This window comes from Ovis canadensis, chromosome 17 (assembly GCF_042477335.2).
Source record: "Ovis canadensis isolate MfBH-ARS-UI-01 breed Bighorn chromosome 17, ARS-UI_OviCan_v2, whole genome shotgun sequence".
Lineage (NCBI taxonomy): Eukaryota > Metazoa > Chordata > Mammalia > Artiodactyla > Bovidae > Ovis > Ovis canadensis.
The window spans coordinates 25,752,276-25,769,113 of NC_091261.1; the positions used below are offsets into that span (position 1 = coordinate 25,752,276).

Below are 16,838 nucleotides of genomic sequence, written 5' to 3' on the forward strand. Positions count from 1 at the left end.
TTTTCTTGATCGCTTATTTGCTTTTCTTCTGACTGTGTTTTTATTGTTGTCTTGAGCTTCTGGGCCTTATGGATAGGGCTTTCTCAGTGATTCTGTCCTTCTCTTAGAAATAGAGGATCTGTAACGGAACAATCTCAGGAAACTTTCCTCCCCCTCTCTTGTTCCCATCCCCTAACCGCAGTGAGTTTTCACCTGTGCCCTGATGGCAACGGTGTTGGCCAGTTTTGTTCTGGAGAGAGGCGGGTCCAAGTGACGCGCTATGTTTTTTCCTGCTGCTTGCCTCCCAGAGTCCTGCATTATCAAGGATGCTTTCTTCACATCCTATTCTGCTCCCTGTCTTTCTCATGAGTGTCTGGTGAGGTTCATGAAGAAAAAAGTCTATTGGTGGATACAAACTACTTTCGAGTTTGTGGCTCTCAGTAGCTGTATGTGCTCATGGTAACCTACCCTGACCTTTAGTAAGTCATTAAATATTTTGATTGAATTTCCATTTCAAACTCGTTTGGAGCCTGGCATCCCTTCTTCTGGTGAAAGACAGCTCTGCTCTCTGGAGGAATTTATCTTTGCTAAGAGCTCAGGCTGGTTGGTTGCTTTGAGACCTCAGCTCTCTGCTTACGTAAGGAAAACTTAGCATTTTATATTCTATTCAGCCTTTTCTTGAATTTCTGGTAGGAGTAATAGTCTTTCCATCCTCATGTAAACAGAAATGGAAGACTTCTGTGTTCCAAATATATTTTCCCAGTATATAAATTATCTCACAGTTAAATGGTATCTTTTGCTTACATAATATATTTCTTCTAATGTAGTCAAATTTATTAACATTTTTCTTTATGAACTGTGCTTTTGAAGTGAGGTTGAGACATCTTTACTTACCCAGAGTTCACAAATATGTCCTTTTCTTGGGAAAAAAAAAAGCTGAAGCCATGGGGCAAATATCCTTAAGTTTCTCTCCCTTATGTGTCAGATCATATCTAATTTTCTATTTACCCCTCCTTTCATTACAGCAGATACTAGCATCTAGATTTTTCTTGCCCCATCAATCATCTCCTTTCTTCTTAATATTTAGTTCCTCTTTATTCTTTTGGTTATGTCCTTTCAGTATTTAAATATGCACATGTGTCCCCATTCTTTAAACAAAGTGAAGTCATCTTTTAACCCAGTGGCATTGTTTATCTGAGAAACAATGATGTTGTTACCCTTAGTCACTCCTCTCTGCTCTCCCAATCATTGCTGGTCCCTTTCCCAGGTGACATGTCTTCTTGCTTTCTGAGATAGTTTTGTGCCTTAAGGTTGAGTCCTTAGTCACCCTTCTTCTCACTGCATGCCCTTGCTTTCTGTGACTTTATGCATCCCTTTGACTTCAACCATTAGTGAACAATAATTGACCAAAAATATAGTTTAAGAGCCTTAATATCTCTCCCATGATCTAGACCCATGTGTTCATTTGCTTTCTGAATATCAAGGCATCTCAGAAACAGCATGTTTAAAATCAGACTCATCATCTTTGACTGTGATTCCTTCTTCAAGTTCCCCACATATGAATGAATTCCTTTCCAAAAGCATGTTGGTAAGTCCAACAGTTAGCCTAGGTACCCAACTAACACAATCAGCTATATAGTACTACACTGTAATAGGTTTATAATACTTTTCATGCATAATACATAGAAACAAAACACACACAAAAGAAAACAGTTTAAATCTTACAGTACAGTGCCTTGAACAGTACAGCAGTATAGCACAACAGCTGGCATACCGCAGCTGACATGGAGTGAACAGGCAAGAAGAGTGAGTGAGTGGAGGAGGGTGAGGAGGTGGGAGATGGTTGACCTGAGGGGTCAACAGCAGTAGGAAATAGAGGGGTAGCTGCAGTTTCAATCCCATCTGATGTTGATGGAATGCGTGTGTGTATCTTTGCAAGTTCACAACTTGAAGGTTCACATGGAGGAGACTTAGTGTATTAGAGAGCTTAATAGTCCAAACTAGACTGGGTCCCATGTGAAACTTGTGTCTTCCTTTATCTCAACTCTGATATCACATCTAATTCCATCACCAAGTCTAGGTAATTCTATTTAGTAATTGCTTTGAATCCAGATTCTAATTGGTTTGGATCCAGTTTTCTTCTCTAGTTAACTGCTTCTATGTTGGCATGAATTCTTTTTATTACTTTATTTTTCTAGAATATTAGAATTGTGTTCAAACAGGTTGATCTCCTTACCAAGGTGTCACATTCTAGTATATTCTCCCCTTTGACTTTCAATACATTTTTTATTTTTATTTTTTATTTTTTTATAATTCTTTTTTTAAATTTTTTTCTTTTTTTTAAACATTTATTTATTTATTTACTTATTTACTTTATTTTACTTTACAATACTGTATTGGTTTTGCCATACATTGACATGAATCCACCACGGGTGTACATGCATTCCCAAACATGAACCCCCCTCCCACCTTTTAAAAGGTCTTCCCTTGTGGCTCAGTGGTAAAGAACCCACCTACCAATGCAGGAGATGCAGGTTTGATCCTTGGGTTGGGAAGATGCCCTAGAGAAGGAAATGGCAACTCACTCCACTATTCTTGCTTGGGAAATCCCATGGACAGAGGAGCCTGGCAGGCTACAGTCCATAAGGTTGCAAAAGAGTAGGACAGGACTTAGCTACTAAAAAACAGCAACAAAAGCCTTCTAAAAATCAAATCTGCTTAAGGTATACTTAATGTGGTTTCTTGCTGCTTTAAGAATTGTTTAGTCTCTGGCTGTTTTAAACTTCTGCGTGGTATGTAAAGACCTCAGTCTATTTTTATGCATAATCTCCAAACCAAAAAGTTTCCAAACAGACACAGAAAAAGAACTACTGCACCTAACCATAACCCTAGGCAAAGGCTATATTTATCAGCTGGAGATGCTTGGTTGTTACTTTGCCAGTGCTATAGCTGATTCCTTCTGAGGTCTGTGCCTTGCTGATAACTATCAAACCTGAAATTTGTCCTCAGATGCAGCAAAGATAGAATGAAAATGAATAGAATCTTAAAAGGTTGTCAAATAATCTTTGTTTCATAGGTCTGGCTCCATTCTCTCTAAAATTGAGTTCATTTTTCACTTTCGAACGGGCATGCTTAAAATGGGACTATGTTAGTGGGTCTTTGTGGGTATCTTAGTTTTGTCCTCCCTGAGTGAGTGAGTGAATTCGCTCAGTCGTGTCCGACTCTTTGCGACCCCATGGACTGTAGCCTCCCAGGCTCCTCCATCCATGGGATTTTCCAGGCAAGAATACTGGGGTGGGTTGCCATTTCCTTCTCCAGAAGATCTTTCTGACCCAGGGATTGAACCCAGGTCTCCCGCATTGTAGGCAGACGCTTTACTGTCTGAGCCACGAGGGAAGCCCTGTTAGTGGGTCATTGTGGGCATCTTAGTTTAGCCCTCTCTACTCACCCTCAAATTACACAAGTGTACAAAACCCACACATGGAGTTGACATTTGTTAATTATTTACATTTGTGTAGCAGGTTATTATTTTGCTAGGATATCCGTATTACCTTATTTAGATCTCCTTTACAGTTTTTAAAATAACTGATCAGGATTAGGGATTAAGTCTTTGATCAAAGTGTGTAGTAAAGTTAACAAATCCGTGTCTCTGAGTCCCACACACGTGGCACTCTTCCACAGATACTAATGCATTCCACTAATGCTAATGCATTTGTCATAGGTTCTTAAAGGATGTGATACGATAAATATGTGCCTTTCCTTATTAAAAAGATATCTAAATTTAAATAATCCAACAAGAAAATATTACCTTAATTTAAAATATAATTTTTTAACCCCTATATTACCCCTCCCCCATTCCCTCTCACACTGGAAACTACTAATTTGTTTTCTGTATCTGTGAGTTTGCTTCTTCTTCTTATTATTATTATATTCACTACTTGGTTATATTTTTTAGACTTAACATTCAAGTAATATCATACAGTATTTGTTTTCTTCTATCTGACATGTCACTTCGCATAGTACCCTCCAAGTTTATCCATGTTGTTTCAAATGGAAAATTATATATGAATGTGTGTGTGTATGTGTGTGTGTATATATATATATATATATTTATGATTTTCCACAGTGGCTGTACCAATTTACATTCCTACAAACAGTGTATGAGGGTTCCCTTTTCTCCACATCCTCTCCAACATTTGTTTGTGTTCTTTTTGATGATAGCCATTCTGACTGGTATGAGGTCATAGGTCATTCTGGTTTTGATTTGCATTTCCTTAATGATTAGTGATGCTTGGCCTAGTTACATGTGCCTATTGGCGCATCTGCATCTCCTCTTTGGAAAGAGTGTTTATTCAGATCTCTGTCCATTTTTTAATTGGGTTGTTTGTTTTTGATGTTAAGTTGTATGAGCCGTTTATATATTTTGGATATTAACCCCTTATCAGTCATATCATTTGCAAATGTTTTCTCCCGTTCAGTAAGCTGTCTTTTCATCCTATTGACAGTTTTCTTTAAGTTCAATTAGGTTCCATTTATTTTTGCTTTTGTTTCCAATATAGGGGTAGGGAATTAAGGGACACAAACTATTATGTATAAAATAAGCTACAAGGATATATAGTACCTCACAGGGAATATAATAGCCAATATTTTATAGTAACTATAGATGCAATATAACCTTAAACATTGTGAATCACTGTGTCGTATGCCTGTAATTTATGTAATATTGTACATCAACTATAACTCAATAACAAATATAATTACCAAATTAATGGATTTGGTCTTATTGATAGTACTATATAGCCTTTTACCCAAGAAAGTATCCCTAGTTATGTCCTTAGAAGAAAATGTGTATTTATCTGCAACCTTATTGTAATATGTTCTAAAGATTCAAGATGCTCTCTGGATTTAATTTTTGCCAGATGACATTTAAACACTAGAGCTGAATTATAAATGAAGTTGCTTTTATGAAAACAACGAAGAGTGAGTTTATGAACTTGTAAAGTTGGAAACCAAATCAGTATTCCAAACCAAACCCCATTGCTGCTATCTCATTAAATAGCATTGGGTAGACGTTTAAAGATTTTTATACATTTTAATTCAGGTGGTAACTTGAATTAAAACAACACTGATTTTTTTTTTTCCCTAATTCACTCTTGGTCATGTGTAACATACTAAAAATCAAAGTGAATTCAGTACTACTTGAGTCTGTCTGTGTAACAGGGTATTAAATTTTTGGAGGCTTTCTTTCCCCATGCTAATTTTCATCATTTTGCTGTTCCTTTCGTTTGCCCTGGAATTTTAGCTTTTTAAAGTTATTGTTCATTCTTTTCACCATATATCCCAGTCTTTAAACATTTAAACTTTGATTAGGCAAAGAAGCAAGAGACTGTGTATAATGATGAAGTTGGAACTTCCTTGAACAACCTGTTAGCTCATCTTGGAAGAAGAGTGTTGTGCCAAATGATCTTAATGTGCTCATGAATAGTGTTGTAACAAAAGTGGGTAGAGAGATAAGCATAAAGGGCAGGTCTAATGGAAGGAATGATAGTAAGATACAGCTTGGCTGAACATGCTAATGCTTTGTGAAGACGCTATCTGCTCTTGCTGCTAAATTAGGTACATATTAATTTAGCAGCTCCTATAGCTATGTGCTATTTTACAAAATGAATTAGAAGAGAAAGAAAATACCTCTTAGGATTTAGAAGTATCTCATATGACAGTAAAATTATTACATAGAGAATACCCATTTAACCCAGAGTTTATGATACATTAACTGTGTGGATACATTCTGAAAATAAAAGTGGGAGAGGCGGGAAGGAATTTCATATGAAGGTAGCCGTAGGCTCTACCTACCTTGAGTTTTTAGCTTTATGCTGAACTCGGAAGTGACTGAGACTTTTGCTGTTTCTGTTTCCTAAATGCAGAATTTCAGAGTGGGAAGATCAGGACTTTAGCTGAAAATACACCTATATTAAACCAGGAGTCTTTGGCCGTGGCATTTGGGCACAAACATTGGGAAGATTTAAGGAACTGTGAAGATTGATCATGGAAATCAAAGAGGAAGGAGCATCAGAAGAAGGCCAGAACTTTCTGCCTACCCCCCAGGCAAATGACACCGGGGACTTTCAGTTCACAAGTGAGTATAAATGCACCCCCAAATTAAATAACGTTGTTCCTTTGCACTATTATTTCAGTGTTCTAAGTCTATGATACGTCTCTCCTCTTTTATCCTGGGTGAGGGAGATAATAGTCTATGAAATGGTTCAATATAAAATAGAACCATTGTTCTTGAATGTGTATTAAGAACAGTATATAGTTTCTTTTTTTGATAAGAATTTTGATCTTTATTTGAAGATCAATTGGAAAACTAAGACAGTACTCGAATTTTGAAAAAATCACTCTGGATGTTGATGGAAACCTGATTGTGGATGCACAGAGAGGGTCCGAGACACCATTTAGGGGGCTATTGTGGCACACTTTCTATTGAACATATTTCTACTCTCATGTGGAATTATTTTTTGAAACCTAGAAATTTTCTCTTTAAAACCAAAGACATTTCAGTTGAAAACATTAGGGCACAATGATTACACTAGCTGCTTAGTGGTTGCTGCCACACCTAAGTCACATCAATAGAGCAAGCAAGCTTGGTTATTCGGCCAGGATTAGCATTTGAACATGAGCATTGGTTTTTGTGCTACTTAAGTAGTTAAAATCACTGGAAGAAGTATATGTTTCGTCTCTTGCTTAACATTCTAGTGTTTGGGTTCGATTGTTTAGCATAAACTTTTTAAAAAATTTATTTATTTTAATTGAAGGCTAATTACTTTACAATATTGTAGTGTTTTGCCATACATTGACATGAATCAGCCATGTGTTGTGTTTTATCCAAAAGATTCTTATCCAGTTATTTAGCCCTGGCAAACATATACCTAACCTCTCATTTCATTTACATTATAAAAATAATCTTGAGAAAATGACACTGGTTGTATAAGTTTATTTGAGTAATTTGATGGTCAGAGCTTACAGCAGAATTGTTAATTGCCTTAAAAAAACCTGCAGTACTTTGAAATTAATAAAGACCTACCTAATAGTTGTCAATCTAACCCCTTAGAAAGTCTAAAATTGTTAAATGTCGGTAGGAAATAAAAGTAAACAAATGCAAAAAATATGAACTCTGTACATAAAAAACAGATGGTTTTTATACAAAGAGATGGTTCTAACAGTTGTCAACTGAAAAAAATAATGTACAACGTAAGAGTTATAAGTTATGTTTTATTGGACAAAATAAAAACTATAGCCCGGGAGACAGCATTTCAGATAGCTCTTAGGAACTGCTGCAAAGAAGCAGGGGGAAAGGTCAGTGTACATGTGGTTTTGGTGAAAGAGGAGTACATGCAATCAAGCACATATTTCTGCTGAAGGTTTCTGCTATTCTCATGAAGGTCACTGCTAGTTATGAGGAGCAGGTGCCACCATGAAGGATTTTAGTACTTCGCTAGATATGAGGAGGTGCAAGAATTGGGCTTATGAAATTGTCTCCTGAAAATATCTATCTGAAAACCTGTTCTGCCATTTTTTTGGTTGGTTTTCTCCAAATCATAGAATGCCTCATTTATGATCTCCACCCTAAATTCCTTCCAGGGGTTACTGAAGGTCAGCAGCTGCAGCAGCTCATGATTTAATCCTTGCAGAGGTGGATAGCAAATGCCAGTCTGTAGTGGATACAGTATATTCATGACTAAATGCTAATACATATAAATTTTATCTGATGAGTACACCAATAAAGATAAACAAGGAGAAGATTTTTATAATCTTTTATTTCTTAGTCAACCATGAGTGGTGACAAATGACATCCCAATTCTCAGTCACTCTTTAAGTCACTCTTTGCGCTTACTTTTTGTAGTTTTATTTATTTGGTTTTATATTTTTTATGGTCTCTATTTCTTTTTTTTTCTTTTTTTTATTGAAGTATAGTTGACTTATGATATTATATTAGGTGAAGGTGTACAACATAGTGAGTCATTATTTTTATAGATTATAGTTCATTTGATGATACTGAAAAAAAAATGGCTATATCCCCAGTCAGCCACTCTTGTTTAGGAAGCTCTGAAACAGACTGTGGTCTTAACGAATCCATCTACCATTTTATTACTTGCCACAGCCTTACCTTTCTATCCTCTAACCATTAGATGTTCCCATTTCCTTGCCTTTGTTCTCAAACTTACTTTCCCTCTCACTTCATCTTAAATCATTTAGCCATGTTAATAGATTTTTTTTTTAACTGCCAAAAAAGGAAAGAACATTTAACAGAATCCTGATTTGAGCTATCAGTAAATTGGCAGAATAACTGCCATCATCGTGTCCTGAGTAACCTAACTAGAAATAGCTCTTTAATTATTTACTATTAGCACAAGGTTGAAATGGTGTGAAAGAGAAATCTGTTTCAGAGACTTGGATGAGGTCATCCTTGTGAAGGGTCCATCTCTGTCGACATATATACAAAAGAAACAGAAACAGATGAAAAATATGTTTTGCATTTTTCATGCCTTACAGAAACAATATTTCTGTTTTATGACCATGGAACTAAGTAGAGCAATCAAATCTTTAGCCATATCTAGTTTTGCTATAAATATTACATCCTGCCCTGAGAATTGACTTGTTATATATGTCTGGATGATTAACTTAGTTTATTTGTTCTGCCAAATAATGTTGGCAGACCTTGTGGGCGTTTATACATTGTGGGCAGGGTAAGAGTTATATATGTTCACATGATTTTGATGAGTTAAATATATTCAATCTGAATTTGTGCCTATTATTCATAGGCATTCAGAAGACTCCAAATGAACCACAGTTGGAATTCATCCTTGGTAAGAAATTCTTATTCATTTATAGCTATAAATGTAATATGCCTTTTGTACATATAGTTTACAACTTTAGGTATGTTACTGATATCACTGTTACTTATAATATATTTTTACGCATTTCATGAATATTATTCTGTAAAAACAAATCATTCTATAAGGTAAGTGTTATTTTCCCCAGTTTATAAGTGAAAAATCTGAGCTATGGAGCAGGTCAGCTTGTGACCCGAGGACTGAGGACTTCAGAGGTGATGGGTTTGTGTCTGTCAATCAGATCTGCTGACCGCAAGTCCTTTGCCCAATACTCATTCTAATATAGTTTGTTGCAAATCATTACTCAAAATCCATGTGTCTAATTACTCACTCCTTGAGAGGTTAACTGGGCTCATGTAGAGTTTTCCTTTGTCCCTCTTTATGACGTTTACTAGGTCTGTGCTCCCCTTTGGTCACTCAAAAATATTCCCTTGCTCTTCCATGTTGATATTGTGGAGAGATCCTTGACTTTGAGAATTTAATTTTATTTCAAAGTTTTAACTTGTTTAAGCAACTCTAAGAATCTATCGCATGTAGAAATTTGTAAATTTCTCAAAGGATGAATTAAAAATGTGTACCCCTACAACACTGTAAATCAACTACACTTCAATAAAAACAATTTTTGCTTATGTAGCAGTGGTTTTAAAAAAAATGCATACCCTGAGGCTGGTCCATTACTTAGCTAGTGAGTAGGAACTTGAATTGGTTATGACTGCAGAGTGCTATTAGGGAATTAGTTGCAAGATGGCATTTAAAGGGGGTAAAAATATGGTTCCTATGAACTATTTAGACTTTTCTTCTTTCATTGTCCTGAAGTACTTTGAAATGTTTCAAATATTTTTACATTTATTTGTATGAATTTTTACCAGATATATTTTAATATCCAAATCATTGAATGTCAATACATACATATTTTATGAAGTTATGGGCAAGTTGAAACAATATCTCCACTTTCTGTAGTAGTTTGTAGTGATTTGAAGTTCCAATTATTTTAGGAATATATATTTTTATTATATAATGAAATGTTTCAAATTTACATCTTTCACTCAAAATATTACAGTTTGAAGCATAAGTTATTGAGAAAACAATCATAATTTTTTTGCTTTTGTTTTCTTTCTCTTTCTAATAGGTTTTATTTTTTGAAAAGTTTGCAGTTCATACCAAATTTGGACATAAGATATAGAGGTTTCCTAGGTACTCCCCTGCCCCTACATATGTATAGCCTCTCCCATTACCAGCATCCCCCGGCCAGAATGGTACATTTGTTACAGTTGATGAACTCACAGTGACAGGTTATTGTCATCCTAAGTCAATAGTTTGGGGCTTTCTGGGTGACTCAGTGGTAAAGAACCCACCTGCCAATGCAAGAGAAACAGGAGACCCGGATTCAGTCCCTGGGTTAGGCAGATTCCCTGGAAAAGGAAATGGTAACTCACTCCAGTATTCTTGTCTGGTGAATCCCATGGACACAGGAGCCTCATGGGCTACATATAGTCCATGGGGTCACAAACAGTCATACATGACTGAGACTGCGTAAGTCCATAATTTACATTAGGGTTCATCCTTGCAGTTATATATTATCTATGGGTTTGGACAATGTGTAAACATGTGTTCATCATTATAGTATCATACTTAGTATCTTCGCTGCCCTAAAAGTTCTCTGAGCTCTGCCTGTTCATCCCTGTCTTTCTGGCAATGCCTGGCAACCACTGACAAAGATATACTTTATTTATTTATTTATTTACTTGTCTAGAAAATTCTCAGATGTTGTCAAATAAAGAAAAAATCCACTTTTTGGAAAGGGAGCCAAGTATCAAAAAAGACCTTGGCACCTCCTGACTCACTAACTATAACTCTTGTTACTTGAGACTTACTCATCTTTTATTTTTAAGATAATATATTCATTTTTTTCAACCTTTCAGCAAGACTTCTGAAAAATGAAGAGTTGTTAGACTCATTAGAAATATTTCAAAGCCCAAAGAAAGCTTTCTTGCTTGAATCCTGGAGAACAGGGGAAATCTGAATTAGGCAGAAGTAATCGGAGTAGAGGCTATTAGTCAAGCATGGAGACAGAATGCGTGGACCAAATACCTATCTTCTATTTCAATTAAAGTTTCCTGTCTTTTTCAAAGACCTTTTTCAAAGAGTATACTAATTGTTTTGAAAGTACAGTCAAGTTTGGGAACAATGCTGTCATCACTTACATTTCTGGCTTGAATCATAGATTTAAGAGGTGAGCAGCTCTGAGAATTTATTCATAATAATATTTCTCCCATTTAAAAAAGCAAACTTTAATTTTCTTTTTTCATATCTATTCAAAAAATACACTAGAATTCTTAACAACAGGTAATTTTATTTTGTCATATGGCAGGAAATCCTTGATGAGTAAACAAAAGAAAGTTATCTAGAATCTTCAGGGAATTGTGTTGTTGATCCTGGAATATGTATTTCCTAAACTGTTTGTTATACTTCTTAGCACTTAAAAGATCCTTAACTATACCATTTCTTGAAGATTTTTTTTAAACTATTCTTTCAAAGACATCACAGCCAAACCCATGTAGGTTTTAGTGTATATTTTTGTCACCGTTTTTCTCTTTAAGTTTTTTTTTAATCTCACAAATTATTCAAGACTTCACCTATCATATAGATAGCTTCATTTCATAATTAATAAGTGAAACAGTAGTATTTTCTTAAATATTTTTTCATTGTTTAAGAATGTGCATATTTAATAATGAGAAAGAAAGCAAAGCATCTTACTACAAAAAATCTAGAAACAGAATAAGGATGTAAGAAACTTTTTTCCAACTAATTTTCCAACTAAAATTTTTTTGGAGGTAGATTTTCTTTTATTGAAGTATAGTTGATTTACAATGTCACGTTAATTTCCACTGTACAGAAAAGTGATTCAGTTATACATACACATATATGTATACATATACATTTTAATATATTCTTTTCCATTATAATTTATCTCAGGATATTGAATATAGCTCCCTGTGCTATACAGTAGGACTGTGTTGTTTATCCATCCAAATAATTTTTTCTTACATTTGATTCTTGATTCTGTACCAAAGTATTCAAATAAATTGAGAGTTTCAGTGGCCTTGCTTTTTAAATTGTGAACAGCCACACTAATTTTGTAGGTGTCATATTATTTTGTATGAGTTACTTTCCATCAAGGATTTGTTTCTGTCTTGTCTATATGTCTATAAAATCATTATATCATATTGAAGTTCCACTGCTATATCTTTATTCAGGTTAATCAGGTGGGAGATGTCTAGTCAATTGAGCAAGTTGATTGGTTAAAAATATCTTGATAGTAAAAGATAAACATGTACTGATAAGACGAGGATCGCATGCCCATCGTCAATAGTATTTCTAGTGGTTGACTGCATTTAAATTGTGTAATTCACCTGTACACTGATAGCTATGCTTTCATGTGTCTTTCATCGTTTAACTTAAGTATATAGGTACCCTTTTTATTTCCACAAAGAGAAAAATTAGTAAAAATCCAAGAGAATACAGATTTTGTTTACAGTTTAATAAAATTGTTTTCTTTCAACAAAGTTGGCATTTATGAAGAGGGGTCATTTCTCACAATCAGATAACATTTCTTTCTTGAAACCATTGTGGGAAATTATATATAGAATTGAGTCATTTGACAAAGATATGAAAGAAAAGAAATTCCTGTGATCTGTTTAAGTTTAGTTCCCTGATTATACTTATCACACTGATTGTCATGCCTCCATTTACTACCTCCAAAGTCAATAGAATACTTAAAAGAATGTTTTCATATTTTTATATGGACACCACATATATCATGAATCCAAGGCAATAGTCACTAATGCATGTTAATCTGTAGGCGAGGATGGCATGTGTATATGTACGTGTGATTCTTGTGTTTTTCATTTAACAGCATGAGGTCACATTCTTGAAATAACTTACATGCTAATGCCTGATACCTGATGAAAGCCAAGTGAGCAGTTGCAGGGTACATTGAAACACACGCTGTACACACGTCACCAGCCTTGATGTCACTTATGATAGGAACATGGCGACATGGTGGAGGGAGTGAAATCCCTAACAAATGCAAGTAATTCATTCATCTCAATTTTACTGGGAGCATAGAAAACTTAAAAAGTACTCTCAGGAAGTATTAAGTCTTGTGTAGGCAGAAACAGGGAAACTCTATAGACTGTGCCTGGGGGAGGAGGAGTTGGTTTGGAGAACAGAGGGCCTATTTGGGGCCTATCTTGGACATAGAGAGTTGAGGCAGGCCTCTGTGGGTCTGAAGAGACTTAGGCAGGGTGTGGAGGCTGATTTGGAATGTGTCCATACTGAACATAAGATCCAGGTGACTCTCCCAGCCTGAGGGGGCAGACTAGGAGATACTTACGCAGCAGGTAATAGGGATGGAAGAATGAGAAGACTGGGGCTCGAGGGTAGGAACTCAGGTTGCTGGTTTGATCGGGCATGAAACCAAGTTATGAGCTGAACTGGTCCTGAAGTGAAATTGGAAATTGCAAATAGTGAAGGACTGTTTATTGGGCCAGTAGAAGGTCAGATTCATGGGGTCGCAAAGAGTCGGACATGACTGAGCGACTGAACTGGGAATGTCAGAGTCAGAATAGGACAATGTTAAGAGAGGGGCTGAGCCAGTGAGTTCCTGCTCCCAGGCTTCTTTTAGTCTCCCTCACCTGCACCTGGACTGAACCTCTGGATGATAGGATCAATCCTGGTGCTTGGGTGTTGCTGAGACTCCAGTGAGTAAGGGTTAGAGAGAGGTGGGATTCAATGTCAAATGATTGTTCAGTTCCTCACCTTTTGTGAAGCTGTTTTCTCTTTTAAGAATGATAAAATGATTTTTTTCCCCCAGAGACTTCTTCCTCTTGAATTGAAAAATGCATCAGTTCTTTTCTACAGATTTTATTAGCACAAAAAATAAGGTTCAAATTATTTGAGGTTTGAGGTTCAAATTATTTAATAGATCCTTGCTTTATATCTCTGTTTTCTCTAAAGTCAATAAACCCATATTGATTTTTATAATTTTATTATTAATATAGTGAGAACGATATCAGATGAAAATCAATAATAGACCATGCAGAGTTACCACTGCAATGTAGTCCTGTGTCATCATGCATTTTCAGATAGCTAATCCTCTTTTTAAAAAATATTTATTCATTTATTTGGCTGCACCAGATCTTAAAATAGTTGCAGCATTTGGGATCTAGTTCCCTGTCCGGGGTTTGAACCCAGGACCCTTGCATTGGGAGCATGGAGCCTTAGCCACTGACCCATGAGGGAAATTCCCTGACAACCCTCTTGATTTCTGTTTGCCCATCTCATTTCTTGACTTTTCTTCTAATACCTCAAATATAGAACTGATAAAGCAAAGTTTGAGCCACTCCACTTCATCCCCAACTCAGAGTCAATCAGCATGTGTTATTTATTTTTTATAGTGAAACATATATTTTAAAGATGGAAAACTATGTAGTCATTAAAAATCATCTGTCAAAAGGATATTTTATTCAACAAGGAAATGTAAGAGTTGTCAAAGCAGGCTAACAAACTACATTTACAACAAAACCCTTATTTAACTGTGTCTGTGTGCACAAAATAATGATCGGAAGAACAGGCACGATAGACTTTAATCATGGGTCTCACAACTTGGTAAAATTTCCATTTCCTTTGTTATGCTTTTCCAGAGGAAAGTATTAAGGTATTTTATTAAATATTCCAAAGTTTCTGCAACATGCTCATATAAATGTCTTAACTGTTCATTTATTTAAATAAACACCTAAATAAGCTGAACAAGAAAAGAGGGCATATTTGAAGGGGTAAAATTCTGCTCTTTGCCTTCAATTAACTCTTAGTATAGCTAAAGAGATCAAACTAGTTTTAGTTTCGTTCAGCCTAAGACTCCTGAAGTCATTAAAAAGATCCTTAAAAGGTAAGATAATTTTCAAGGTCTCTAAGAATATAGAAAGATTAAACTAATATGATAAGTAGTCAAAGGCTTTTCAAGGAAGACTCGTGTTGTGCTTAGTCACTCAGTCGTGTCTGACTCTGCAACCCCATGGGCTGTAGTCCGCCAAGCTCCTCTGTCCATGGGCATTCTCCAGGCAAGAATACTGGAGTGGCTTGCCATGCCCTCCTCCAGGGGATTTTCCCAGTCCAGGGATAGTGTCCAGGTCTCCTGCACTGCAGGCAGATTCCTACTATTTGAGCCAGCCAGGTCTCCCTTCCAAGAAGATTTAACTAAAGCCAGTTTGTGAAGGAAGAAAACAGCGCTCGAACTGGGAGCAAAGGAGGAATCGCATTCTAGACCAGGACAGCAGCAGATGTTTGGTTCAGGACAAGATAAAGACTCTGAATTCAGAATACACACTCATACCAGGTTCATGCAATAAGTACTTTTGTATTATTATACAGATTTATGTATAAAAAGCCAGCTGTCGTGTCTTCCTAGAAGAGAAAATAAAATCTGTATTCTCAAATAAGTTTCTTGATTCATCTACTTCCTGGTCCTTTGAAATCATGGTATGTACTGAAAAATCGGTGATTCCAAGTACTTTATAGAAAATGATTTCACATTTACTCTGTAAGCCATGTCAGTTCTGCCATATATAATGTGACTAAATAAACAAACTGAAGTACACCCTTGTAGAAACTCTGTTTTCTCTATGGAAATGGAGATTTTTTTTAAAAAAAGATCTGTGGACAGGCAACCCACTATATATCTGGACCAGGTAAATGATGTGTAACAGCCTAGAATTCAGTGATGAAAATTCATTTCTATCACAGCATTATGTCATGGTACAAAGACAAGATGTCCTTGGGTTGGTAACTTCAAATATTAGAGTGGCGTTCAATAAGGACAAGGAGAATGCTGATTCTAAAGGCTCTGTTCTTCTCTTGGATCATATATGTGATTCTATGTACTGATTTTAGGTTTTCTATAAATAGCTACTATATATCTAACAGCCCAGCTAGGAAAAAAAAAAAAAGTCACGTAAGTCATGGGATCAGTTTTCTGTGTTCAGAATTTGAAAATGTGTATAAAATATTCCCAAATTGACAAGCTGCACAAAACCTGTCTCATCTCTTTATAGAGGTGGCTTTTATAGCTTGCTAAGGCTTTCATTAACCTGCATGTCAGATCCATTCATAGTTTATGAATTGCTATAAATCAGTCATTGTTTTATATGTTTCTCGGAAAGAAAAAAAGAATTAAGGAAGGCAAACTTGCCAGTTTTCTCCTGTGTTCACACTTCTCCTCTCCTGCTGATCTTTGTTTTATAAATGATCATAAAGCTCTGACTTTTTAAAAGATCCAATGGGAGAATGGGAGATTTTACTGTATCTTTAGTATTTTTACCTTCTATGTGGTATTATAGGTAAGCTAAGGGAATACTAAGCACAGAGGTATATTTTTATATTTAATCTATTGATTAAAATATTAATAAAATATTACCTCTTCATATAAGCTGCAGGATGATTTTCAAGCAAGAGAAGCAACTGTTAAGAATGCACTTGCTCTATTTTGTTGCCTCATTATAAGTTCATGGCCATTTTCTTTATTCCTATATTGTGATACTTCCCTTATAAAGCATTGCATTCCATTGAAAAGTCGTTATGAGGAGCACCTTCTAAGGACAAGGTATTATGGGCACAGTAAAAGCTACTGGTTTTTGAGTACCCGCCATGTGCTTCTCTCTTTGCAAACAAGATGCTATATTTTTCCTACCACAGTCCTACAGGATAATAACATTAAAAATAGCATACAGAGTGAGGTAAGTCAGAAAGAGAAGAACAAATATCATGTATTAACATATGCATTAATATATGGAATCTGGAAAAACACAGATGAACCTATTTGCCAGGCAGGAATAGAGACACAGAGAACATATATGTGGATATGGTGGGGGAGGTGAGGGGGATAAAGCTACTGGGAAGTTGCTGTAC

General features: G+C 35.8%; 1 protein-coding gene across 5 annotated transcripts in view; it reads left to right on the forward strand.

Moving 5' to 3' along the window:
* INPP4B (inositol polyphosphate-4-phosphatase type II B) overlaps window positions 1-16,838 on the forward strand; it is an 883,288-nt gene that overhangs the window by 451,040 nt on the left and 415,410 nt on the right. For all 5 annotated transcript variants that reach the window (XM_069556830.1, XM_069556833.1, XM_069556829.1 and 2 more), the window contains 2 exons: window positions 5,904-6,115; window positions 8,802-8,846. In XM_069556830.1, coding sequence (XP_069412931.1) covers window positions 6,025-6,115; window positions 8,802-8,846 — 136 coding nt within the window. In that variant the 5' untranslated portion in view covers window positions 5,904-6,024. The remainder of the gene's footprint in view (window positions 1-5,903; window positions 6,116-8,801; window positions 8,847-16,838) is intronic.